The 27208-nt window shown below is 28.4% G+C and overlaps 2 protein-coding genes across 7 annotated transcripts; both read right to left on the bottom strand.

Moving 5' to 3' along the window:
* Positions 1–211: 211 nt before the first annotated feature.
* LOC145180364 (uncharacterized) lies at positions 212–26354 on the bottom strand. Of its 6 annotated transcripts, XM_090081474.1 has the most exons (16): positions 24210–24352; positions 23650–23734; positions 23472–23543; positions 22865–22953; positions 22256–22702; positions 21967–22158; positions 21713–21823; positions 21540–21602; positions 21068–21346; positions 20599–20886; positions 19918–20022; positions 15623–15865; positions 11505–11634; positions 11307–11390; positions 11193–11230; positions 630–785 (listed from the first exon to the last, which is right to left on the bottom strand). In XM_090081474.1, the coding sequence occupies exons 2-15, from the start codon at positions 23720–23722 to the stop codon at positions 11217–11219; spliced, it is 2190 nt and encodes a 729-aa protein (XP_089937600.1). In that variant the 5' UTR covers positions 23723–23734; positions 24210–24352; the 3' UTR covers positions 630–785; positions 11193–11216. The 6 variants fall into 6 exon arrangements, with proteins under 6 accessions (XP_089937599.1, XP_089937597.1, XP_089937598.1 ...); XM_090081473.1 differs by lacking the exon at positions 24210–24352 and adding an exon at positions 26317–26354 and having other exon boundaries at positions 212–785; positions 11193–11390; XM_090081471.1 differs by lacking the exon at positions 24210–24352 and adding an exon at positions 26113–26232 and having other exon boundaries at positions 212–785; positions 11193–11390.
* On the bottom strand, positions 8018–10055 carry LOC145182669 (uncharacterized). Its single transcript, XM_090081477.1, has 2 exons — positions 9778–10055; positions 8018–9576 (listed from the first exon to the last, which is right to left on the bottom strand). The coding sequence occupies exon 2, from the start codon at positions 9335–9337 to the stop codon at positions 8153–8155; it is 1185 nt and encodes a 394-aa protein (XP_089937603.1). The 5' UTR covers positions 9338–9576; positions 9778–10055; the 3' UTR covers positions 8018–8152.
* Positions 26355–27208: the final 854 nt, after the last annotated feature.

Consider the following 27208-nt stretch of genomic DNA (forward strand, 5'->3'; position numbering starts at 1 on the left):
ATTCAGGAAAATCGGTAAGGAGAGTACTCCGGTGAACTTTTTTTAGATTTATGAAACTAAATTTCAGTTACGCATCTGAAAATCTCCGTCTGGGAATTTTTATAAAATGTCAATGATCTAGAAATTCTTGCTGCTCATTAAAAACTACATTAATCTTGTATTAAATAAAAACTGAAAGCGAAAAAGCATTTAGTTAATCAATACAAAAATCTAAACGAAATAAGTGTATTTATATGAGATCTGTTATCATATATCTGTAACAATAAATATTACTAATAAGAAAGTCATTCTTTAATGAAAATATTTTACATTAAACCCAAACGTAGCATTAGACATAATTCTAAAATTTGAATTATATCTGTTAAGCAGCAAAACTAACAAATAATCCTGGTATTTTTTTTGCTAAAAAAATAATATCAGTATTATTACATTATAGTATTATTTTTTGCTAAAAAAAATCAGACCAGGATAATTTTTTTTGGCGAAAAGTAGTCTAATAAAAATAAAAAAAGACATAAAAATAACAGAAAATTCATCTACATTGCTTAAATAAAACTTATTAAATTTCTTAATAAAAATAGCATAAAACTTTACATAAAACAAACTGAACTTAAATTGTAGCATAATTTAAAATTCGTCATTCACGACTTTTTCAATCTTTCTACTGGCTTGTCCAAGTTCGACCTCACGAATTCTTTCCGCAAAACTCAAGCTGCATACAGTTTCCCCAGAATTTTTCTCCACGGGAGAAACTTGTACCACCATAAGTGTTTTAGAATCCCCGCCTAAAATAAATCTAATGTTAATAGTTATCATCATCATCATCATCATCATCATCATCATCATCATCATCATCATCATCATCATCATCATCATCATCATCATCATCATCATCATCATCATCATCATCATCATCATCATCATCATCATCATCATCATCATCATCATCATCATCATCATCATCATCATCATCATCATCATCATCATCATCATCATCATCATCATCATCATCATCATCATCATCATCATCATCATCATCATCATCATCATCATCATCATCATCATCATCATCATCATCATCATCATCATCATCATCATCATCATCATCATCATCATCATCATCATCATCATCATCATCATCATCATCATCATCATCATCATCATCATCATCATCATCATCATCATCATCATCATCATCATCATCATCATCATCATCATCATCATCATCATCATCATCATCATCATCATCATCATCATCATCATCATCATCATCATCATCATCATCATCATCATCATCATCATCATCATCATCATCATCATCATCATCATCATCATCATCATCATCATCATCATCATCATCATCATCATCATCATCATCATCATCATCATCATCATCATCATCATCATCATCATCATCATCATCATCATCATCATCATCATCATCATCATCATCATCATCATCATCATCATCATCATCATCATCATCATGAAGTATAAAATAATTTCTTAAATAACCAATGCTAAATCTGATCTGGTAAAATTTTTACCAAATGGGCAAGAAAGACAAATTGTTGGTTTAAATATACAAGGAAACCAATCTAATTTTGGCATAGCAAAAATAGTCGGTGATTCAGAGGGCTGCGTTCGAAATACAATAAAAAAGTTTAAAGAAACTGAGACTTTCAAAGATTCTCCAAGGTCTGGTAGGCCTTCAAATTTAACTAAAAGAGACAAATATGTTACTTTTTGCAGGATTTGATCAAATCCTAGGGTAACCATTTTTAATATAACCAGAGAGTTCAATGTTTCCTTAAAGAATGTTACAATTGGTAAAGAAACAGTGAAAAAGGTGTCACTCAACAAAGGCATAGGATCATATATTGCCAATTAAAAACTCCTTTTGACCGCCTGAAATAATTGAGATGGTGCAGAGAAAGAATCAACTGTTCTGAATGGTCTCAGTAATTTTTAGTGATGAGGCTAATTTTGAGGTACTAAATTGCAAAGGAAAGCTGAATGTTAAAAGATACAAGCATAAGAAGTATTCATCTTAATATGTTATATCAAGGTTACAAGAGGTGGAGGCTCGGCTGGAATATGGGGATGTATTTCTCACAAAGGTCTGGGTCTCAATTATCAAAGAATTTGGTGAAATCGCCAAAGAATTATTGCATGAAATTGAGTCCGTGCCGCATCGCATCCAATTGTGTATAAAAGTAAAAGGAGACCACTTTAACTATTAATTTATCACTTTTTTATAAAGTTTTTTTGAGAAACTCAATTCGTTTACATTTAATTGTAAGTTTTTGTAAAACCAATTTAACAGTTATATCTTGCTCTTGTATTTTTTTATATATATAAATTTATAAAATTCAAACAAAAAAATACAAACCACGAAAGTTATAAATTATAATGGTTAATTGAAACTTAACTTTTATTAAAAGGCTTCCATGCAAAAGTTTAGAAACAACTGAATTTTAATAAAAATTTATTTCAAAAATTATTAACTTGTCATTTTCTCAATAACACAGCTTCAATAAGACAGTATTTGGTGGCATATCCATTTACTACTCTGTGTATGTGGGTGTGTTTATATATATATATATATATATATATATATATATATATATATATATATATATATATATATATATATATATATATATATATATATATATATATATATATATATATATATATATACAGTGGTGGAAAAAATATTAAATACACTATCTAAACATTTAGAAAAATGCTTTTTATTCACAGCAATTGATGTTAACTGATATTAATTTTTATGTTTTTATAAACTTTATTGTTAAAAACGATATTTTTAGAAAAATTATAAATTGTTTTTCAATTTTTCTCATGTTACTAACAATTTTGTTTAAAGTAGGCGGAAATTTACTGGAAAAAATACTAAATACAGTAATGATTAATCTTTTTGTTTTCTTTAATTTTCAACTGTTACTACTTTTCAAATATGTGTTTGACTCCGGTTATTATTAATACCTCGTAGGAAGGTATTTATTTAAGAAGAGGGTCACTTCCCTTTCCCTTCCCCTTTAAATTGCCAAACCTGGCTGTTTTAGTCACTCCCCTCAAACTGATATGACCTTCCTACGCTACTGAATAATGATAAATTATTTTATTATAATAATAACAAATTAGGGAGAAGATAAATTAATTTTTTGTGAAGATAAAAAAGATCCATTTATCTCCAGCAACACCATTTAAAAAAACTTAGAGTTAAATTTAACAGCACAAACAATTAGAGCACGTTTAGTTTAGTAGAAGTGTACCTTTATTGAAAAAACGACATATAAAAGCTAGAAAAGTGTTATGTCATAAATATTCTGCATGGAGAATTGGGGCACAGTTTTTTAGACAGATAAATCTAAATTTAATATCTTTGGATCAGATGGTAACCAGCTTGTCCGCAGAACACAAAATAAAGAGTTTGACCCACATTACACTAAAAAAACACTTAAATTTGGTGGTGGAAGCATTATGGTGTGGGGATGTTTCTCGTCGTCTGGTATTGGTCCTATCTATTTAATAACAGACACTATGACAGCTGATGTTTATACTAATATCCTTGAAGAAATAATGCTTCTTTATGCTGAGGATAACCTGCCGCTGCTCTGGATATTTCAACAAGTTAATGATCCAAAACATACACAAAGAGATTGTTCCAAAATAATGGTATAAGACAATTGGATTGACCAGTACAATCACCAGATTTAAATCCAATAGAAAATTTATGGAAAATTGTAAAGGATAAGGTTGCAAAACAAAAGCCTTGGAACAAAAGGGATCTGTGGGAAGCTGTGAAAACATCATGGTACGCTATTCCACTATCAATATGCCATAAATTGGTCAACAGCATGTCCAAAAGTCTAATCGAAGTTAAAAAAAATGAAGGACATGCAACAAAATATTAGACAATTTTGGTAAATATTATGTTAAGTGTTTGATAAACCTTTTTCAGAAAAAAAGAAAAGTTTGTTTTTGTTCCTAATTGTTTTTAATTACTTTTGTTAAATATTTGTTTTATAAACATAGAATTTTCTTGATTTTTTCAAATATACGATCAAATTAAACATTTCTGTATTTATTATTTTTTCCAGTAAATTTCCGCCTACTTTAAACAAAATTGTTGGTAACATGAGAAAAATTGAAAAACAGTTCATAATTTTTTTAAAAATATTGTTTTTAATAAAGTTTATAAAAACATAAAAATTAATATCAGTTAACATCAATTGCTGTGAATAAAAAGCATTTTTCTAAATGTTTAGATAGTGTATTCATTATTTTTTTCACCACTGTGTGTGTATATATATATATATATATATATATATATATATATATATATATATATATATATATATATATATATACCACTGAGAAACATTTTATTCAATACGGGCGCCTTTGTTGTCTATTACAGCCTGCACACAACGTCCAAGGTCAAAGTTCAAAATGAATTCTCTGGATATTTTGTCCCATTCTAGTTTCAATACTTGCTTGAGATTATCAACACTAGTATGAGATGTTCTGTTAGAAAAATTGAAACAATCATTTTTAGAGTGAAGTTTGCTAAAGAAAAACAAAGGAAGAAAATCTGCAACTCAGCAAGCAAAAGATGATGCATTTACCTCCAGATTAAATGATTTATTTAATGTAGCTCATGTTAATGCTACGAGCATGTTTACTATTCAAGAGGATAAAGATCTCTTGTTTGCACAGCCAGAGAAAAAAAAGCAAGTATCAATAGCTGTATTAGATCTGACATTAACAAGGAAAGAGAAAAGGGCAGTGGAAAGAAAAAAGAAAATTGATTCCAGACGTCAACAAATGGAAAATCAAGATATACAGCATAATAGACAGCACCAGAACAGAGCTCATCATCTGAAAGTGAGTTCAAATGTAGAAACTGAAGATGAGAGTGCCACTGGAGCAGTAAGGGACCTCACATTTTGTACCTGAAGAAAAAGAAAGATGAGGTATAAAAGCTGTTGTTACACCAGGTCTGGCAGCTGCCCTAGACAAAATTATCTGGCTGCAAAGTTGCATGTTTGTTTTTGCTGAAACAGCAAAATGTTTGGGTGAAAATATTAACAACCTTGACCTTAAACCGAAATTCAATGTTAAAAAGATAAGAGCATTAAAGAAACAAATCAGCAACTTTAAAAGTACTGCCTTATGTTACAATTCCTCTGGCTGTTTATTGGAGTGACAAGTTAATTCCTGATTTGATTAACAAAGAAAAAGCCGACTGTCTACAAGCATTGGTTTCTGGCAAAGGGATTTCTCAACTTTTAACTGCTGCCAAGTTGCCATCTGGAACTGGGGAAGCTCATGCTTTTGTTGTCTTTATGGCAATTAAAGATTAAAGTATAACTAATAGCATCCGAGTGATGTGTTTTGATACAATAAGTTCCAGAAACAATTTCTGATGCATGTGTTCTTCTGGAGCAAAAGCTTAACAAGGAGCTTCTGCATTTTGCATGCTGACATCATAAAGCATGGTCCAGAAAAAATCCGGCCACTTTTGATAGCAAAAATAAATATGAAAAAATTAACTATTTAACTGCTTTTTAATATTTAAATAACAGCCAAATCATGCACATTACACATTCCATATCGCCCCATTAAGTATCCCTAACCGGTCAGAAAAACAAAGTGTTTAATTGAGAAAACATACAAGATTATTGTTTGACAATATTCTTACAAAACATGGCGACTGCATAATTATGGATGATGAAACCTACGTAAAATGTGATTTGAATCAATTACCCAGTCAAAAATTTTACTCGGCAATTAATTGTGGAAGGGTTGCTCCAAAGTACAACTATATTCCAGTGGATAAATTTAGTAAAAAGATGATGATATGGCAATTTATTTGTAGTTGCAGACAAAAGAGTAAAGTTTTCGTTACAAAGTTAACAATAGACATTAAGTTATATATCGAAGAGTGTCTTAAGAAGCGTTTGCTGCCTTTCATTAAACAAAATAAACATCCTACTATATTATGGCCTGATTTAGCTAGTTCATATTACTCTACAAAGACAATTGAGTGGTATAATAAAAATCCCATCGTATTCGTTCCCAAACACATGAACCCACCAAATTGTCAACAATTTCATCCAATCGGGAAATACTGGGCCACAATCAAAAGATATTTAAAGAAGAAAGGTAAAGTTCTTAATAATGACACAGATATGCGTGATAATTGGAATAGAGTAGGAAGGCAAGTCAAAAAAGAAGTTTTGCAAAAATTAATGGCGGGTATTAAACAAAAAAATAGACTATTTCTTCGAGAGCAAGAATAACTTAGCATTTAAATGTCTATGTATATCTTGAAATAATGTACTATAATAAAGTAATACTGTAAAGTAAAAAAGCTTTAGTTTTCATATTTAATTTTGCTTTCAAAAGTGGCAGGATTTTTTCTGGATCATGCTTTATTATGGAATTATTATTGGTGCTGTATTCCAAATATGCATGGGATTAACATTTGTGCAAGATATTCTGCTCTTTAGAAGATTTAAAAAAAAGGTGTTTCATTGACATCCAGAGATATGAAACTAGAATGGAAGGTGATGTGATTGATTTAGTTGCATGTGTCAGAGAAAGTACAATCACACTTTGTTAAAAGAATTTTCAACAAAAAAAATCTAGAAGTGATTATAGTTCTTGGAACTTGTCGTTGCCTTTCTTGGTGCCATTCCAGTTCAATTAATGAGCTTTGGAGCAATTCATGTGAGTTGGATTTCTAAGATGATTTACAGTTTGAAAATCTGGATCTTCAGAGACCAATTTAGATTAACACTAAGGTTACATGACATTTGTAAATTTGCAGTTCATGTCTACACAAAAATGGGAATGACAGACCTACTAGCTAAAAGTGCTACATACAGTGATTAAATATTGATGCACTTTTTGCTGACATACTTGATCATCCATCCAGAAATTTATGATATCTTTCCAGTAAACTTGTTGGTTTAGCATTTTTTGATGATCAGGTCATTTCAACCATCAGGGGACTTATAACATGTGCCTTACAGAATGAAGATGTTAAACAAGATCACACCAATAGGTAATAGCAATCAATGGATGTATTAATGAATAATGACTTGGAACCTTTTGTAACAGCCAAATCTATGATACTATTTCCAAAGATAGAATTACCAGATGGATTTCTGAAAGGTAATCCTGAACTTAAACAAACCTGATTTTAAATCAGGTTTGTTTAAATTCAATATCTGCTACAAGTTGTGGTAGAATATTTTCAAGTCTACCCAAACAATGGAAAGAAAACATTGGCAAAAAAAGTAAGCAGAGAAAAACATTTAGACTAAAGAGCTTTTGGTAACTAACCTTGCAGTTCAAATTTTGTACCAAAACTTAGTATTGTATATGACATTACATGTACTTATGTTTATTATGCCAGAAAATATAGTTTGTTAAACTAATGAACTTGTTAACTTTATTTATGTTTAATCAGTTCTAGAAATCATAAAATTTTATAATTATTGAGAAATAAAAATTGTTCTTTTATTCACAACTGATCAAATATTATAAAAATTTCTAAACTTTTAATCAATTTAACTACCCCATGTGTGTGTGTGTGTGTATATATATATATATATATATATATATATATATATATATATATATATATATATATATATATATATATATATATAAGGGTGATGACTTTTATACAACCTCATTTCCCTGTATCATAATTTGATGAACGTCCATTTAAGATTAAATAAAATATTACATTCTAGGCAATTTGATAAAAAAACCTCACACACAAAATGATTTTAAGAATTTTATTTATTAGCTTTTTGGCCTAATTTTTGAAGTCACTGTAGGCAGATACAAAATTGAACATAAGCTGTAGAGTCACATGCATACAACATTATATAGGATCAACAAACGCACAAGGAAGTCAAATATTCATGATAATGTCATTAGAGAGGATGAATCAGTGAGAGGTTGTCCTTCTTGCGGCAGGAGTTGTGCAATTCTTGCATAACTTTGATGACACGCTCACAGCACTGGTTGCTTAGGGCAATGTTGATTGGAGAGTCCTCTATTTTCCAGTAGGTTTTCAAGCAATTGAGAGCTTTTGGGTAGTCATTCAGAGCTTCAGATAGTTCTTCAAAATCTTTAACGCAGAGCAATTGACTGCTGAACCAATGGTCAGCCTGATCCAGGTTTCTGGCATCAGAATAAACACAAGTAGGGCTAGAATGCCACAAGAATTCCAACATGCATTGCTGATGTTAGGGATCTGTTTGAATTTCACGAAGGGGATCTCATTCCTCTCAGTTAAGTGACAGAAGACACAAGTGAGGTGGTAGAGAAACTTTATGTCATCTCTCCAGCCACCTGTTTCTTTAATCTCAGTTTTACCGTTGCTGAAGGCTGCTTTCAATTTATCGTAATTGCTCATCAAATCCTGCACAAAGAAATACTCAATGTTTGGTGATTTAGTTGACCCATGGAGCTCATCATCCATGACAACGTGAAGAACGCGGTCTAGCACAAGGTGCTGGCAACTGATGAACTTGGGTTTGGGGTAACCTTTCTCTTTGAACATTTGCTGCAGCCGAACAACAATGCCTGTCTTCTTGCGGGCATTCATGTTTGTTGTGCCACCAACAATCATCATAACTGATCCCCACAAGTTGAACTCCTCTAACATATCCTGGAGTCCTTCTGCGATTGTTTGAGTTTTCCAATCTTTCAAATTTAGCGCAGTCAACTTAACTTCTTTAGATTTATTCTTGAGGATCACGACCTGATATTCAAAGCCCTCAATGTGTTTGCTGTCAAAGTGTATGCTCCACTTCTCCAGATGAAGTGTGCTCACCAAGTGTTTCTTCACCTGAGCAGCTCTCCTGTAGATAGCCTTGCAGATTGCTGATTGACATGTGGTTGGGATATCAATGCCCTCACCAGAAAGCTGGCGGCACACCACTGCTGCTCCGTGGGACAACAGCTTTGAGTATGTATCAAGACATCTTGCAATACCTGTTGGGTTATGCTTCCTTTTGCTCATTGATGCTGCATTGTCATCTTCCCAAGGACTGTCTGTACTGTTCTTGGATGAGTCTGTGCTACTTTCAGAACAATCAGGTAGCGCTAAGCTGGTAAGTGTGGACACAGTCACTTCCATTGCCCTTTTTCGCTTGGATGTGTGGATGGTATTGGCACTAGCAGGTTTGCCAGTTGAATAACCAATGTGACCTTTGCTCTCAATTTGCAGTTTGTAGAGGTTCTTATCTTCTTTGCACGACCATTCTCCTTTCATCTTGGTCATGTCAAACAGTTCATTCAATCAATCAAAGTTTTGTTTTTTTCTGCAGCACTCTTAGTCTTTCAGAAGTTTTGCTAGTTTCGCACAAATTGCCACATTGCCTCTTCTTGATGGGGCTTGAAAGTGGACTAAGTTTTTTGTCCAGGTTTCCTTGTTCTTCTCCGTGTTAGAAGAACTCTTCTTGAAAGTGTTAGAAGAAATCTTCTTGAAAGTGTTAGAAGAGCTCTTCTTTTACTCAGGAACTGAAATAGGAAAGACCTTAGTGTCAATATTAATTACGTAACAAATTAAAGAAACTGTTATTAAGTTTTCAATTGAACTGTTATGTTAATATATTTTATTTCAAAAGAAGCAAATAACGATTATAGAAAATGAAAAAGGCAGACACTAATAAAATATTATATGCTCAATTATAATTTGCGAAAGAGTTAAATGTAACTTACCAAATAATACAAGGATCTCTTTATACTTAAACTATAGAGAATACGCAATAATTAAAATTAGGCAATAATATGTTAACACCAAATAAACATAATTAAAACTCAACTACCCGCTTTGAACATCTCGCTTATATACCAGTTTATAGCAGACTGCAAAACAGCTGAAGAAAATTTTAGAACTACAGAAGCTTCCCGAACAATTACGTCACCGTGACGTCACTGTCCTGGCTGACGGCACACAGCGTTATACGATGTTCTGGAAAATTCTATACATTTCTCTTCTACATAAATTAATGCACAGGTCGATTTCATGACTTATGTTATATACAGTATATATATATATATATATATATAGTAAATACAATTACATAAAATGCTAAAACGCCTACATAAATAACATTTTAAAGTTTGGTTTGTGTGTGACCTGTTTCAATATTCTAATGGAATAAACGTTATTTTAGTCATTGATAGGCAAAAGTTCATTCATTCATGCTACAGGAAATAATATTTGAGAAAAAAAATCAAAAAGTCATCACCCTATATATATATATATATATATATATATATATATATATATATATATATATATATATATATATATATATATATATATATATATATATATATATATATATATATATATATATACATATATATATATATATATACATATATATATATATATACATATATATATATATATACATATATACATATATATATATATATATATATATATATATATATATATATATTAGGGTGATTATATATAATTTATATATAATTTCTCTAAATTAGCATGGAATGTAGGTAAATTCTAGCTGAGATGGTAGTGCAACATATTGGTTGTAGGAGGCCAAATGCTCCAACAACTATTGTTGCTGCAGCTGAAATTCTAACTGAACCATGTGTTGAAAGAAGGTTGGTGCTTAATGGAGCTTTGCTACAGTACAAGACAGCCATTATCTGTTTTACAGTGACTAGCATAGTGCAGGCTGATAAAAAAATAGTATGTTTTATGATATATGTCAGGTTCAGTTTGGTTTAAATGTATATCAAGATGTTTTTAGATGGTTTAAACATACATCATCATTGCATTTTCACAAATTTATCTGGCATCAAAAATGTAAAGGGTTGCCAATATTTTTTGTTTCTATCTTCAGTGTTTTGTCAGTTTCTTCTGTATCTGATAAATAAAATGGCTATTTTAAAAGCCACATGTCTTTTAAAAAGAATAGTACAAGCAATAATTATAGTATATCCTATATTCTATAATGTTAATAAGTAATTTTTTTCATTAACAAAAACTGAGTTAAGGCTAAGTGTGATTTGCTATTACTTGCACCAAATAAATAACACTTCAAACAACAAAAGTTATCAATAAGGGAATTTTAAATTTTAAAAAAAATCATAATTACCTAATGAGTCTTGAAGAAGATATGTTAGCTTGCTATTTCTATAGGGAATATGAGAACTTTTATTTTTTAGGGAGTGCATGACATTGCTTAGAGAAGACAGAGAGGCATTTATACTTTGTGTTTCTTTCTTTCTAATGCCTTCAGAACCAGATTTGGATAATCTTTCACTTCCAGCTAGATCAACTAGGTTAAGCTTACCTAATGAAAAACCATTTGCCTCATATGCAACTTTTGTAAACAAAATAAATATTTAATACTTTTAAGCAAGCTTTATTTTTTAAAATTTATTAAAAGATTAATTTTACAAATAACCTGAAAACTTTGTATTTGTATTCATATTTGTGCCATTAACACTAATTACAAAAACAGAGTGTGCTCGACTTGAATGTGCATTCATATCTGTAGCTGCAGTAATTCGATTTCTCTGGCCTAATCCAAAAATCTAAAAAAAAAGATTCTTATTTGTTACATATATAGTGTAAAAGGTGACTCTCCGTCACCTTTTACACTATATATGTAACAAATATACATGTAGCAAATATAATATACACTATATATGCAACAAATATAGTTTAACATTATAAAATCCAGTTTTTATTTCTTTTACCAATGTTATCAGAAGCAAATACAAGTTAGTTTAAATTCTTGAAAGATTACTGAAGACTTAATTTGAACTTAATGAGTTTAAGAGTTTACATTCACATTACATTTAAGAGTTTACATTCGATTTTAACTTAGCAAACTAATTTTCCTTTATTTTCATTAAAGAAATCAGATGCAGTCAGTCAGAATCTATAGGTCTTAAAGTAAACACATGCAGTCAGTCAGGATCTATAGGCTTTAAAGTAAAAACATGCAGTCAGTCGGGATCTGTGGGTTGCAATAAATTCCACAAATTTTAAAAATATTAAAAACAGACTTTTTTTCTGATTTTTTTTTTTTTTTTAAGAAAAAATAATAATATAACAAAGCATTTGTTTTAAAAAAAAAGTTAAAGAAGAGGTTAAAACTCAAACTTCACACAGAATAAATGTTTATTATTAAATCTAACTCACAGGTTGTAGGAAATTAATTTTAGAGTAAGAAAATTTCAACTAATCCCAAAGCACAGTGGGATGGTTCTATAAAGGGTGGCTGAATTTTTGCTCTATACTTGCACAAAACTATTGTTATTTTTGAAAAATAAATATATTAAAGCATTTATGTTCAAAATTTCTTATAACTTTGACCTGTAACTTCAGAGAAATTCAGCCATTATAATTACCAGTCAATATTTAATAAACATAATTAAGCTTCTAGCATTTAGTATGTGATCCTCACTGCAAAGTAAAGGTTATTTAAAATATTTTAACATGATTGAAATAGCACTTTTCTTATGACATTTATTTAAAAAAGGTTATTTAAAAATAAAGACTTATGTTTGAAAGTAATTTAAATGAAGGACACAGCTGCTTAAAGGTATCAGACTAATATATATTTTTGATGGATTATGATAGAGTTTACTTTTACTTTGTAATTGTCACAACTATTATAAGGACAAAATAAAAATAACAAAAAAAATTTGCACTACTAACACTGGTCAACAAAAAAGAACTTTTTCATCTCATCATAAACTAAAACACATTTTTCTAAATCAGTTTTTTATGCTGATTCCAAATGTTACAAGTTTTCTTTTTGCACATTTTGTTCATGAGATATTAACATTGTATTGATTTCATAGCTTTTATGTATATTTTAGGAAACAGAACTGTACAAAAGTTAATCTAATTGTTGTTTAGCTTATAGACCATTAATATTTGACATCAGTTTAATTAGCACAGATATATTGAACAAAAATAAACAAAAATGAAACATTAACATTGCTGTGAATACAATTTTCTTTTGGGCAATTTATCTGGTTCATTGTGATGTAACATCCAACAGTAGTCAGACATCATGCTTTCATTCCAAAATCCACGGTAGTGCTTTTCAATTAGTTGAATGTCTTGGTGAAATCATTCGCCTTACTCATCACTTACAGCTGCAATATAAAAAATGTAATTTCAAAGACATGCAACAACCCATTTTCTGAAAGGCATTGAGCAAATTCTGAATGACAGCTTTATAGGTGGGAAATTTACGATTGCCCAGAAAGTTCTGACAAATCCATGTGAAAGTCTTCCAATCATCTTTTTCTTCAATATTGAGAGAATCTATGAAGTTTGCATCCTGAAATACTTAACAAATTTGCAGCCCGATAAAGATTCCTTTTTTCAGTTTTGCTGCACTGATTTTGGAAATTTATTTACCAAGTATTGAAATCCTAAAGAATTAGTCTTTTCCATTGCTTTCACAAAGTTCTTCATTAAGCTGAACTTAATATGAAGAGATGGTTAGAGAATTTTCTGAGGTTCGATCAAAGGAATATATTGGACACAACTTCATCTTGGATTATACTCATCCCTTTGATGCCAGTCACATTTCACATAATGTTCTGCAGTAGCACAGCTGTCCTACAGGTACAGAAAACAATTGGTTTTTTGGCTTCAAGTAATATCCTCATGTTTTTATGTGTTTTACTTAAATGAATGGAATGTGCATTGATGTCATTGCAATAACACCAAGGGCCATCAACAACAAAAAACTTAGTTAAGTCAAGATTACACTATTGATAATGCCACACCTTTATGCCTGTTCCAAGTAGGTGTTTCTACTTAAGTCTAGATGGTAAAAGTTTAGCTTTTTCTTTTGACAAAGATGTCTCTAGCCAAATTATTGAGCTCATCTTGAGTAAAGGTTTTTTGTCCTATATCAGAATCAGGGGTAAATTTTGAGAATTGTATTTATAAACTTATATTTGAGATTCAACTGCATCGGGAACACCTCCATCTATTTCATCTTTAATAACATAAAATAGTGATTCTCCAGACCTACCACTTTACCCACAGCAAATTTGGCACTGAAATGTGACACAGATTTAACCAACATGTCACCAACCTAATATCAACAGGGAATTATAGAAATTAGCCAACCTTACATAGGCTCTACCATGGCCTACTAAAGTTATGGCTGTGTATCAACTTTTGAGGAGGAAATTAGGGGCCGATTTTTTATACAGAGAGATAGACAAACTCTTAATTATAAAAACTAAAATTTGCAGCTTAGTTATAGCATAGGCTTAGTATAAAGGTTTTTAGTGTATAGTTTATATTCAAGATGTTATTGCTAAATGGTATTTTAATACAAAATAATCACTTTACAATAATTTTAGTTTAAAAAATACTATTTGGATGATAACAGGTGGATTGAGATAAACTTTAAAGCCATTTTAGTTTTAAACAATCAAAGCTCTTTATTTGAAATTTTAGATGATCATTACTTATTAACTGCTATTTAATTTTCAATGTTTCTAATTTGTCTAGACCTTGATCTCTTTCATAATGCCTTGTAAAAAACTTCCATCAAGTTCTTTTACATTTGTTTTAATGTGCAACATCAACTGCCTGAGCTGTCCATCCTCCCTCATGCACTTTCTGAACCATACATCCTAAAAAGATTTCAATTGGTCTTGCTTGAGAAAGATTTGGTAGGTTTATCTCATGGGGTACATAACTGACATTATCATCAAACTAGCATAAAAACTTCATAGAATAATGTGTGCTTGCCAAATCTGGCCTAAATAGATATTTTTCATCACTGTGATACTCATCAATAGAAGGCGTAAGTCTTTTTACCAATCATTACTCAAGATATATGTCCTGATTTATTGCTGGACCCCCTTTCAGATATCGATATACAAGCACGTGCTTCGGATATTTCTCTAAATCTTTGTATCTTACTTCAACTGGAAATGTATCTATATTATCTGTATAAATTCCATCATTAATGGGTATTCTATCACAATAATGTGAAATACTTTTGATCATCCATAACAATCATATTATCTAACCCATAGAGATAATTAACCAGCTTTCAACGTATTTAGGTTTTTTCAAATGTTTTATAATGAACATCTGATTGAGCAAGGTGACAATGTGTGATTGTGTGACTTGAACATTTTCAGGCTTTGTTTTAGATAACATTCCTTAGTCATTAATGCATAATTAAGATAATTACAAACAACTTCATGTGATTTTAAAGCGTGGCAAAAAAAAACATAACTTTTGTCTCAATCCACTGTTATCACTGTTAAGAATTGGTTAGTTTACAGCTTGTCTTTTAATGTAGTTTTGTTTTATGTGCTGAAAAAGCTTAAAATGTTTTGATGCAATTTATGAGAAATGTGCAAGGGCTAGTAATTTACAAAAATGTCATATATAATAAAAGAATAACAGAATTTATAATTACATTCTACTATAAACTTTCATACAGCTAACAGAAAAGAAAACACTTTGATTTAAGTCTTTCAGATTAAAAATCATTAAAAATTTTATCATGATCTAAATGTTTACCTCATTAACATTGTGTACATTTTTCACCTGTATGCTTGTTAAACCTGGTACATGTACACCATCTTTATTTTGCTTGATGTTTAACTTAATGGTAGGATCAGAACTTAGCAAGTCCCTTAAAATTTCATTGTATATTTCCATATAGCTTACAGAAATGGAGTATTTCCAATCAAGTCTTTCGTTGCACTCTTTAAACAACAAACACAATGCCTGCTGGTTAATACCTGGATCTGACTTTGTGCCCTGAAAAAATTCCAATTTCTTTAAAAATATTTTTACAAAAACATTTTTACAAAGAATATGGTTTGTTTAAACTTTCTGATTTAAATAGTTCTGCAAAGAATAAATCAAAATTTAAAAATAAACAAATAATACTTTTTCCTAAAATGTTTGCAGCAAGCTTGTTGCTAAGATTATTTTTCACAGCTTGGGTGTGGCTCCCAAAGAATTGACAGGTCTGGCTACTTATATGCACTGCTTCCAACTTTTTAAATTATATTTAAATAATACAGAAAATATTACTTGAATTACACTGTGTCAATAGGGTGTGTCAATTTTATGTGAAAATTCAACTTTTTTTGAAATTGTACAATGGCTTGTTTTTTTTTTTGGTGTGAGTTAGTATCTAAAACATGAAAATAAATTTAAATTTGAAAAAAAAAAAAAAATTTTAGCTACTTTATTTTACCCTTAAAACTTTTTTTTTAGACTTAAGAGTTTTTGTGCTTGAAACGTTAATATTCTGCAATCTTCATGGAAAAGCATGATTAAGTATCATACAGTCAAGTAAAACTAAAATTAAATTTCTAATAAGAATGTTTTATTTAAGAATTTAGTATAGCAGACAACATGTAGCAAAATAGCATGATTTAAACATTAACACTCTTATTCATAAAGATTATTTGTTATGTCTGCTTTATTATTATTTTTTATTTGTCTGTTTAATTTTTTTTCAAGTAAATAAGACTGACAACATAGTCAAGATGTCAAATACCCCAAAAACATGAAGCAAATCAGTTTGTCAAATCAGTAACTTGATTTGAAAAGGTCTAGAGTTTCTTCCATTAGAACTCCCAACTTCTAGAGATATCCTCAAGTATGGCTTATATTTAAGGGAGACTAGCGAGAAAGACCACAGAAACTACACTGTTGATCAGCTAGTTCACAATATTATCCAGGAATTATGTTACAGTGGAAAAAAGCCAATGCTAAATTTTTGAGTCCAGTTATTATTTCCGGAAGAGGAATTAAATGGAAAGTCAAAGACTTGTGGTCATTGGCTGTAAAAGTTAGCAATACCAATGTAACCATATCAGTGAGAAATAGATTTATGGAAAAACTAGATAAACTGTTTGACTTGTTTACATGCAGTTGTAAAATACTGTTTTGTTCTGAGAATATTTGTGAACAAAATTATGAAAGAGAAGCTCACATCACATGAATCTGTAAAAAAGAAAAGAAAATTCCTTGTCATGAGTTAAAATTTGTCAGATATCAAAGGGAAAAAGTGGGAACCAAATGTGTTTTTCAAATAGCAGCCACTGATATTATTGAAATTAAGAGACAAAAAATAACAGCATTAAAGTGGTACATAATAAGAAAACAGGCCACCCAAATAAAGAAATCAAAAATAAGGAAATGATAAATCAAGAAAAAGATTTTATGTTGTGCCAAGGCAACTCAAATGAGATCTCTTCAGATCTCAATGATGAAAGAAAAATGAGTATTAATCAAACAAGCGAAGAAGTAAAAGAAAAGAAGAAAAAGAAGAAGTAAAAGAAAAGCTTTAGCAAGCTTAATGCATTATACAGTTTTAAGATAGACTGCAAAAATACCAACTGCTGCTCTTATTGATGCTAAAATGAATCTTGAAATTAATCCAGACTTTGTAAAGGTTTGTGAAGCCACTCCTTCTCTTATCTATCTCAATCCTGATATTGTTAAAGATCTGAGTACTGATCTGAGCTATACATATCAGATAGTAACACCTATTAAAACTGGAGTTCTGTCTAAGAGACTAGTACTACTAGAAATTGGTCCTGTTAGCCACAGTAGATGGCTAACTACTGCCTTAAAGTTTTGCAGAATCTGGTTATCTGAGATTCATTGTTGAGTACATAGTAGGTGTGTTTATTCCTAACTGGTTTAACATTACAGTAAAGTCTAATTGGGTGGAGGGACCAATCAACTTACTTAATCAGATGCAATTACTAAAACTTCAGCCTAAGGAGGTAATTGATACTGTTTTACCCACTTTTAAAAGATCAGCAAGGTATGCTCACCCTGAGTCTGTTCTGCAAGCTATGCTTTGCAATCAGATAGAACAACAAAGAGAAGCTGTTAATAAAATAGTTAAATTAAGAGCCAGAAATGATATACTTTTAGGATTTAAAAGACTCCTAACATCATCATGGAAGTAACCTGTTTGTCAAAACTTATAGACTGGAGTAATATTTCTAAACCCCCTCTAACATGTCATCTATCTACTAATGCAGTTAAAGAGTTTATTAACACTCCTATGTACCAAAGTACCAAAATGGCCCTATCATCACAATCTGTTGAAAAATGTTTGAAAATGCCATCTGAAAGTGCTTGTCATGTCTTTTGACCTGTCAGAAGAGAAACATACTTTCAAGGTTAGTTAGCTAGCAGAGACTTTATAGCCATTTTAGGGCCCCCCAAACTCTCAGTTTAGGACAAAAAGGGCTCCTGGATTACAGAGGACATGCTTGAAATTTGAGGAATTTTTGACAAATGTATATTGTAAATTAAGTTATTACTTTTTTGTAAGCTATTTGAAATCGAATCTATTTGAGTAAGCTTATTTAGCAATTATGTGAAAATTAACACAATTTAAAGTTGTGTATGTTAAAAAAAGTAGTTTTTTTTGCTAGCCATACATAATTAAGAGAAATAAAAAAAAATTGGCACACTCTACTGTCTCAACCAAACTTTTAATTTGAAATTATAAACATAATTTAAAAAACAAATTGATTAAAAAATCAAATAAATTTGGAAACTCAAAACTTTGGTGTATAGTTTGTATGTACAGACACAAATAATTCTTTGCATTTTTTAAAATTCTTTGAGAGTCAGAATTACAAGTTTTTCTCAGTTCCAGGAGCAGGGCCGCCGAGAGGGGGGAAGGGGGCCAAAGAGACAGTTTGTCCCGGGCGGCAGATGTCGATGGGGCGACAGATGCCAAAGTAAAATAAAAATAGTTTTTTTAATCTTAAAATGCCATAATTGAAATGTATATATTACTTGTGTTATATCATTATTTTTAATGCCTCGAAAAAATAACAAACTGTGAATACAATTTAGAAATAATTCTAACCAGAATTTAGAAAGTAGTAGTAAATATTTTTCAACTCTTTACGATCAACTTATTTATGGTAATTCATGTTTAAGATTTATATTTAACTATTGAAATATTGATATATGACATTAGCTTTTTGAGATTGAGTTTACAATTTTTTGATGAGTTTGTGTAGTTGACAATGCTATTATTTTATTGATGCGTATGGCTATTTACAGTAACTGTTAATAATGAATCGTAAAAAACTTTCTGGTGCCCAAAATAGGGCATTGGCTTCCAAAAGGGTAAAAGAATGTGAAAAAAATAAACAAATGCTCCAAGAATAACGTTGGTTTTACAAAGCTACTAATCAAAATACTGATTTGAAGGTGATTTAGTAGAAATATATAGGTCTATATATATATATATATATATATATATATATATATATATATATATATATATATATATATATATATATATATATATATATATATATATTATTTTCAAAGCAATTTACAAATATTTTCGAAATTAATCATTTTTCACACAATACCAATATCCATTGCAGAGGGTGAAAGATGTTTTAGTAAACTTAAGATTATAAAAAACTATTTCAGAGCCACCATGGGACAAGAGCGACTTTCAAATCTTATGATCTTGTCTATTGAAAATGATCTCGCGAAATCATTGTGATATGATGAAGTAATTTATAATTTTGCCTCGAAAAAAGCTCAAAAATTTTATTTAAGTTAGGAATTGTTTATGCTGCGGTTAGTTAGCAAAAAATGAAATAAAGTTAAAGTAGCTATAAAGGCATAATGTACTTTTTTGCTTCTATGCTAAGTATATATATGAAGCGAAATCTATAAGGGCGCCAAAAAAGGTTTTGTCCCGGGCGGCTTGAAGGCTCTCGGCGGCCCTGTCCAGGAGCATTGTGCAACTATACAAAAAACATGCTTATTAACAACTTACAAAAAAACAGCAAAAACATTACCTCCATTGTATATGTTTTTCCACTGCCAGTTTGGCCATAAGCAAAAATGCATACATTGTACCCATCCAAACATGAAATGACTAGGTTCTCAATATCACTAAAAATCTAGGTAAATCAACAAATGCAAGCACAAAAACACTATGCATATATTTTTCAATTAAACTGATCTATATTCAAACAATAAGTAGTAAGTTAATAAATATGAATAAAGTACAAATATTTCAAAAGCATTTATTTTTAATTAACTTTAAACATACTTTAACACTGTATATTACAGTGTTTAAGTCAATAAGTTTATAAGTAACCCTATATGACTAAACTTGATTTTAAAATGTTTATTTAAAAAAAGGCCTTTACTAAATAAGCCAATTCTGTGTAAAGCCAAGGTTCCCTAAATTACCAGTAAAAAACTTGTTGCTGTTTTGATTTTGTGTTTGATACACAATATTTTTACTACACTGGTATATATGGTGTAGTAGAGATATCATACATCAAATTTTAAATCAAAATATAACACAACAAGTATAATATAAGCCAATAAAGCAAGTAAATTGTTTTACTTTCAATAAAAATATGTGTAAAAAGTTAAGCTACATCTTTTGAAATATTTTAGTAATGACACATTTCAGTGTTTAAACATAAGAATAACAAGAGACTTAAGTTTGCTGCAAGGATTTATACCTTAGCTTGAGATGTAGATCCATCATAAACTTTATCCATTTTAAATAAACGTTTCTGTGATTTATGATCCACTTTAATTATTGTATTGTCTTCAGGATCAAAACTAACAACATTCTTAAAGTCCTCTCCATCTTCCTTGATAACAGGACGAACACGACAAAGCACAATAATATTACCTCTAAGTTCAATGAGCTGATTATGAAGTTGTTTGCGAAGCTCAATCTCTTTAGCATAACGCTTTGCAAGGATTTGAGAAGATTTATTTGTTTCTGCAACTTCATTTATGAGCTAAAAAATTTCTCTTAATGAATTTATTTGAAAAAATTACTGAAGAACCCTTTTAAATCATATATATCAATTATGGTTTTAAATAAACTTTTAGAAATTAAAACACTTTGCCTAGAGCATAATAATTTTTTTTTTAATTGAAAATAGATAGTAGAATATAAATTCAAAGACCTAACTTTACCTTAAGTTTTACATCCAATAGAGATTTTTGTATAAAAGTCATAAAGAATTTTATTTGACAAGTGATGGATTCTTTTTCTTTTTTAACAGTATACAACTCTTTTGATACATCTCTCACTGCTTTAAAAAGTGTTTTGTAAAATTGAATGGAGCCTTTAAATTTGTTTTCTTGAAAAATAGTATTTTCTTTTAATTGTAGAACTGCATTTGATTTGAAATTGACCTTTTGTTCTTGCATCTCTTTTAATAGTATCTCAATTTCTTCATCTTGAGTGTTTATCTAAACTCAAATTTATTGAACATAAGATTTTTAAGAAAATATTTACTTAATAAATATATCAATAAATAATTTGAAATTTGCTGATCTAACAAAAAAAAAAAAAAAAAATTTAATAAGCTGAGTGTGTCTAACATAGTGAAGTAAAGTGAGTTAACTAAAAAAATAAGATAAAAATACTAAATTTGAAGGAAACCTTTTTCCTTTGTTCAAGATTATTTGCTTTTAACATTTCCATTTCAGTTGCCAAATGTATTAACTATATATTAAAAAAAGCCCTTACATGATGCAAACTCAAATATATTGAATACGTTGTACGAACCATGAAATAAAATAATAAAGAAATGACTGGAAAAACATATGACAAACTTCTCTTTTATGTGAACTTTTTAAAGTAAGCAGTTCTTCATTTAATCTTAAGTTGTCTTCTCTCACTTTCATCAACCTTTGTTCAGTTTCTTCATCAACAACTGTTCGAACCTTGTGGTGAAATGTACATAACCTTATACTTAATACATGTAAAAGTGTAACATAAAACTTTTTTATTATTTATTCAATATTTATCATAAAACTTCAATTTAAAACGCTACTTAAAAAAAAGAGGCATATATTCTGAAATCAACCTTTGGAGGTGTAAATGCCATTAATGTATACTTTCCTTCAATTTCTCTGAGTTTTTTCTTCATTGAACGGTTTTCAGATTTCAAAGATAACAACTGAACTGAATAATTCTTTTCTTTATTAGTAAGCTGATCTTCTAACTCTCTGATGTTTTTATTTAAATTGTCAACTTGAAATTGATTAGCAGTTAAAACCTTTGGAAAAAAGGTAGTAAATTTATAGAAACAATCAAAAAGAAAGTAAAAAAAAGACAAAATTGGATTTGTGTTAAATAGAGCATGGTAAATTTACCTCTTTATATGATTCACATGTTTTCAAAAGCAAAGACTTTTCTGATAAAAGGAAATTATAATCTTCTTTGGCTACATACTCGTTCTTAGTAATCTTGTTTATTTCATCAAGTTCTTTCTTCTGCATTTCTACCTTATTTTCTAATGTAGATACATTAGTTACCAGTCTTGCTTTGATTAAGCTTAGCTCATTCATTTCCATAGAGAATCTTTGTACAGTATCAAAAAAGTTACAGAGTACTTCAGCATCTTTACCTCCCTTTTCATTGAGCTTTGCTTTTGTATCTATTTCTAAAACATTTATAATATGCTGAAGTTCTCTAATTAATCTTTGTTTATCTTCCAACTGAGTTTCATAAGTTTTTTTAACTATTTTAATTCTGCTTCTGTTAATTTCTTCAATGTTCTTTATGTTGTTTTCATATAAAGAAATTTTGTCTTCTAAAACCTATATAGAAAATGTAATAATTTTAACATACAAAACATTACCTTTTGAGTTTTACTTAAAAGATTATTACTTAGCAGAAATAACAATCTTTTAAGGAATCCCTTTTTTTTTTTTAAATTAAAAACCCTTACAATGTAAAAATTATAAGACTGTAAGGACAACCTTCATTTTTTTAAGTAATTGTTCCTTTTGTGCATCTTTTTTTTCAAGTTCTTTTTTTAAAATGTGAAACTCCACTTCTGAATGGAACTCTAAATAAAACAAAAAAAAAAATGAAATAATATTTAGCTTCATGATAAATATTCAAGAGGATATACTAAATTGAATAAACATTTATTAAAATTAGATAACAAAATAAACAAGTTTTGCAATTAAAATTTTCAAAGTAACTCTTAATAACAATCCAATAGTATCTGTTTTTTAACAGTTGTTTGGCTATTGGTAGCATAAGGCAGCTGTTGGTTGTATAAGTCTAAAAATTGTTTTGGCTGTAGGTAGAAGTAAGAATATGACTATTTGTAAAATCCTTGTGTAAATGGTAGAAGAGAACTGATTATTTTTTATTTAGACCAAAAAAAATCATCCTTTGAAGAACGCTTGTTTTTCAAGTCCAGCATATTGCAAAAAGGTTTGGTTATTTACATAAAAAAAATTTTGTGAAATGGTTATAACAAAATAAAGTACTCAAGAAAAAAAGAATATAAAATAATTATTCTGGAAAAGATGCATTGTGGCAATCTAACTAGAGCTTAATTATTTAGATAATTACCTTTAACATTTTCATTAGATTCAGAAATAGAATCCTCATTACTAGCTGCAAATAAATTCTCTTGACTGGCATCTAAAACACACATTCCATTTTATATATGCAAACTATTACACACACTTTTATTTTTTTACATTCTTAACTTTTATTCACACTATCTGAAATAAAAAGAATATATTACCAGAAAATCCAAGTTCTTTTTTCCATACTTCTTCTTTACTAACCAGTGGGTTTACAACTGTTGTATATGACATTGGTTCTCTGAACTAAAATTAGATTTGCAGTTTTATAATTTCCTTTTTTCTTCTGCATACACACAGTTTCAAAAAGAAAAAATATGGGACTAAAGATTTTCTTAATTTTCATTTTAAAAAGCATCATAAAAAGGTAACCACATAGGGTCTAATTTAAGAAATGACAAATTTTGTATATATAAAAGAAACATTTGTGGAAAATAACTTTGTTGTTTTAACTAGATATCTAGTTAAATAAAACAACTAAATTTTTTTCTCTAAATGTTTATTTTATGTGTACGAAATTTGTCATTTTTTAAATTAGGACTTTCTTAAAGCATAGGACTTTGTTAGGTCACACCACGGTATCTACTATAAAAAAAAAAAATTATTTTGCTTTACTTTTCTATTTTTTTCTATAATGATTTAGTATGATAATATTTTTATGTATGACAATTTGACATACTTTTAAGTAATAAAAAATTTAAGACAATATATTGTTTCTTACTTTATAACATTTTGAATAAGCTGTAAGCAAAAAATCTTAGCACATCGCTTTTTTTCTTTCTTGAAATTATTATGCATACAATTGTATTCAAATATGTTTTAAAAATTTGTTAAAGAAAAGAATTTTATTCATGTACTGCTAAAATAAAAACACAAATATCAAATTCTATCAACTTAAAAAAATTTTGTGCTTCATAAAATAAAAGATTTCAGCTGATTAAAAATGTTTTGAATTAACTGAAATTAAACTGGGATCCATAGAAGCTATGCTTCAAATGAGTAATGTTAATGCTTTTGAAACATAAGAATAAGCAAAACATAAATAATCAGTCTGTAAACAAATGCATAATAACTTTTATTCTATATTTGTGTTAGATTATCATATTTGTGTAAGATCATCATAATTGTATAAATACATGTAATCAGATCTTGATTGATGAAGAATAAAACATTAAAGAAATACATTAGATAAAAAATACCTAAAACATATATCATCTAGCTATCTAAAGTAGGTTGCAACCTAAAGCAAGTCCTTCCAAGTCTAGTATTCAAAATATATGCTATTGAACAGCCTGTTCTCCAAATGGAGTCAGCTTAGGAATATTCAACAGTTAGAATGTGTCATCAAGGGATAAAATCAAAACAGGCAATCTGTCTGCCCTGTTAGGGTGTAAAAAAATGATGAAGCACTATTTGTTGTTAATACATAATATCAATTTCTTCAACATGGTCCTTTTAAAGCATATACAACTCTTGTTTAAACAAGTTAGATTACATACTTTTATTATTTTAGAGAATTGAATAAAATGAACTATAGACAAGCATGTCTAAGAGAGCAATGTTCTAGATTTATTAGGAAATCAACTGTTCATAATAATAATAATAATAATAATAATAATAATAATAATAATAATAATAATAATAATAATAATAATAATAATAATAATAATAATAATAATAATAATAATAATAATAATAATAATAATAATAAATAATAATAATAATAATAATAGTAATAATAATAATAATAATAATAATAATAATAATAATAATAATAATAATAATAATAATAATAATAATAATAATAATAATAACAATAATAACAATAATATAATAATAATAATAATAATAATAATAATAATAATAATAACAATAATAATAATAATAATAATAATAATAATAATAATAATATAATAATAATAATAATAATAGTAACAATAATAATAATAATAATAATAATAATAATAATAATAATAATAATAATAATAATAATAATAATAATAATAATAATAACAATAATAACAATAATATAATAATAATAATAATAATAATAATAATAGTAATAATAATAACAATAATAATAACAATAATAATAACAATAATAATAATAATAATAATAATAATAATAATAATAATAATAATAATAATAATAATAATAATAATAATAATAATAATAATAACAATAATAATAATAATAATAATAATAATAATAATAATAATAATAATAATAATAATAATAATAATAATAATATAATAATAATAATAATAGTAACAATAATAATAATAATAATAATAATAATAATAATAATAATAATAATAATAATAATAATAATAATAACAATAATAATAATAATAATAATAATAATAATAATAATAATATAATAATAATAATAATAATAATACTATTATTATAACTAGAACAATAGTAAAAATAAAAAATAAAATGAAATCACTGAATACAATGTACAACCTTAAATCAGAAGTATCATTTATGATATATAATATGAGATACATTTATCATGTACAATATATCTATGTAATGTATTAGTGCAGCTCTTTATTTTAGAATTATAGTAAATAAATTTACTAAGATTAAATAGACACTTGATTATATTTTTTCATACCTTCTGGAACGACAGGGTTGGTAGAAATAAATGAAAAGAAAAAGCATAATCTTAGAGAAGGCTACTAGCAACTAGTTTTAAATCGTCTAAAATTTCGATTTTTAAATATCTAAATAAAATTTCGAACACATACTTTCATTAATCGTATTTATATTCAATGAACACTTTATGAAAAGACTATTACCAAAAAAAAAAATTCTTTACCTATACAACTATTTTATCGTAAAAACAAAAATAGTTAAATAAAAAATCCATCTCCAAATAAATTTTACTAAACTTGTATTTTTAAAAAATTAAATTTTATTTCTAAAAAATAATTCAAAATAGCATCCGTTCTATTTTTTTCGCTGCCTTCATAAACAATTGATTTTTACTGTTAGCGCTAGTTTTTAAAGCATTTCACTACGTTAATTCTTCGGAATAAACACGGAATAAACTTCGAAATAAACGGTTCAGTGTCGTTAAAGCGAAATTTTTTAGAGCGGAATTTTTTAGAGCGAAATTTTTTAAAACGAAGCTCGGAAAAAAGAAAAAGTTATAAGTGAAATTTCGGGTAAGCGAGAAACTTAAAAGAGAGAATTTTTAAAGTTACAAATTTTTTTCCATAATAAAGAAAAAAGACACGATGCGAGGGAAATTTAAAAATGTGTTTGCTTAACATGTATGCGTGTAAATGTACTAAATGTACATATTATGCTTATGATAATACGTTTAAAGACTGAATATCTGTGCAATAATTATAAGCGAACGGAGTCTTTTTCTCACCCTATTTAACATTAAATTGAAAAAAGGTGGAAGAGGGATGTATTGCTGTATTCCACTGTGCGAAAGTTCGTTTTATAATAACAATATATAAAAGACTAACATTGCTCTATTTTCTTTCCCAATTAAGAAAAAAAACTTGATGTTTACAGAGCTTGGTGTTGCGAAATATTTAAATATAAACGTAAAGGAGATGCTGATAAATTTGAAGTAATGAAACATACGAAAGTGTGTGAATTTCATTTTAGGCCTGAGGAAATAAAAGTTAGTTCAGGATGCGGTAAAAAAAACTTTAAAATCAGGGAATGAAGTTCCAGCATTTTTTCATTCAAGA

This window comes from Hydra viridissima, unplaced genomic scaffold (assembly GCF_058129835.1).
Source record: "Hydra viridissima isolate aposymbiotic clone 2 unplaced genomic scaffold, HvirCarnegie_v1 scaffold_3, whole genome shotgun sequence".
Classification (NCBI taxonomy): Eukaryota; Metazoa; Cnidaria; class Hydrozoa; order Anthoathecata; family Hydridae; genus Hydra; species Hydra viridissima.

What these genes read in the sequence shown, in the direction of transcription:
- LOC145180364 (XM_090081473.1), bottom strand. Translation starts at nt 23,722, where the DNA reads ATGTCATATACAACAGTTGTAAACCCACTGGTTAGTAAAGAAGAAGTA. An exon ending in ATCTAATGAAAATGTTAAAG is followed by an intron (nt 22,954 to 23,471) that starts GTAATTATCTAA and finishes TGTTTTATTTAG; the next exon opens with AGTTCCATTCAGAAGTGGAG. An exon ending in AAAGTTCACATAAAAGAGAA is followed by an intron (nt 21,603 to 21,712) that starts GTTTGTCATATG and finishes TTTAATATATAG; the next exon opens with TTAATACATTTGGCAACTGA.
- LOC145182669 (XM_090081477.1), bottom strand. Translation starts at nt 9,337, where the DNA reads ATGACCAAGATGAAAGGAGAATGGTCGTGCAAAGAAGATAAGAACCTC.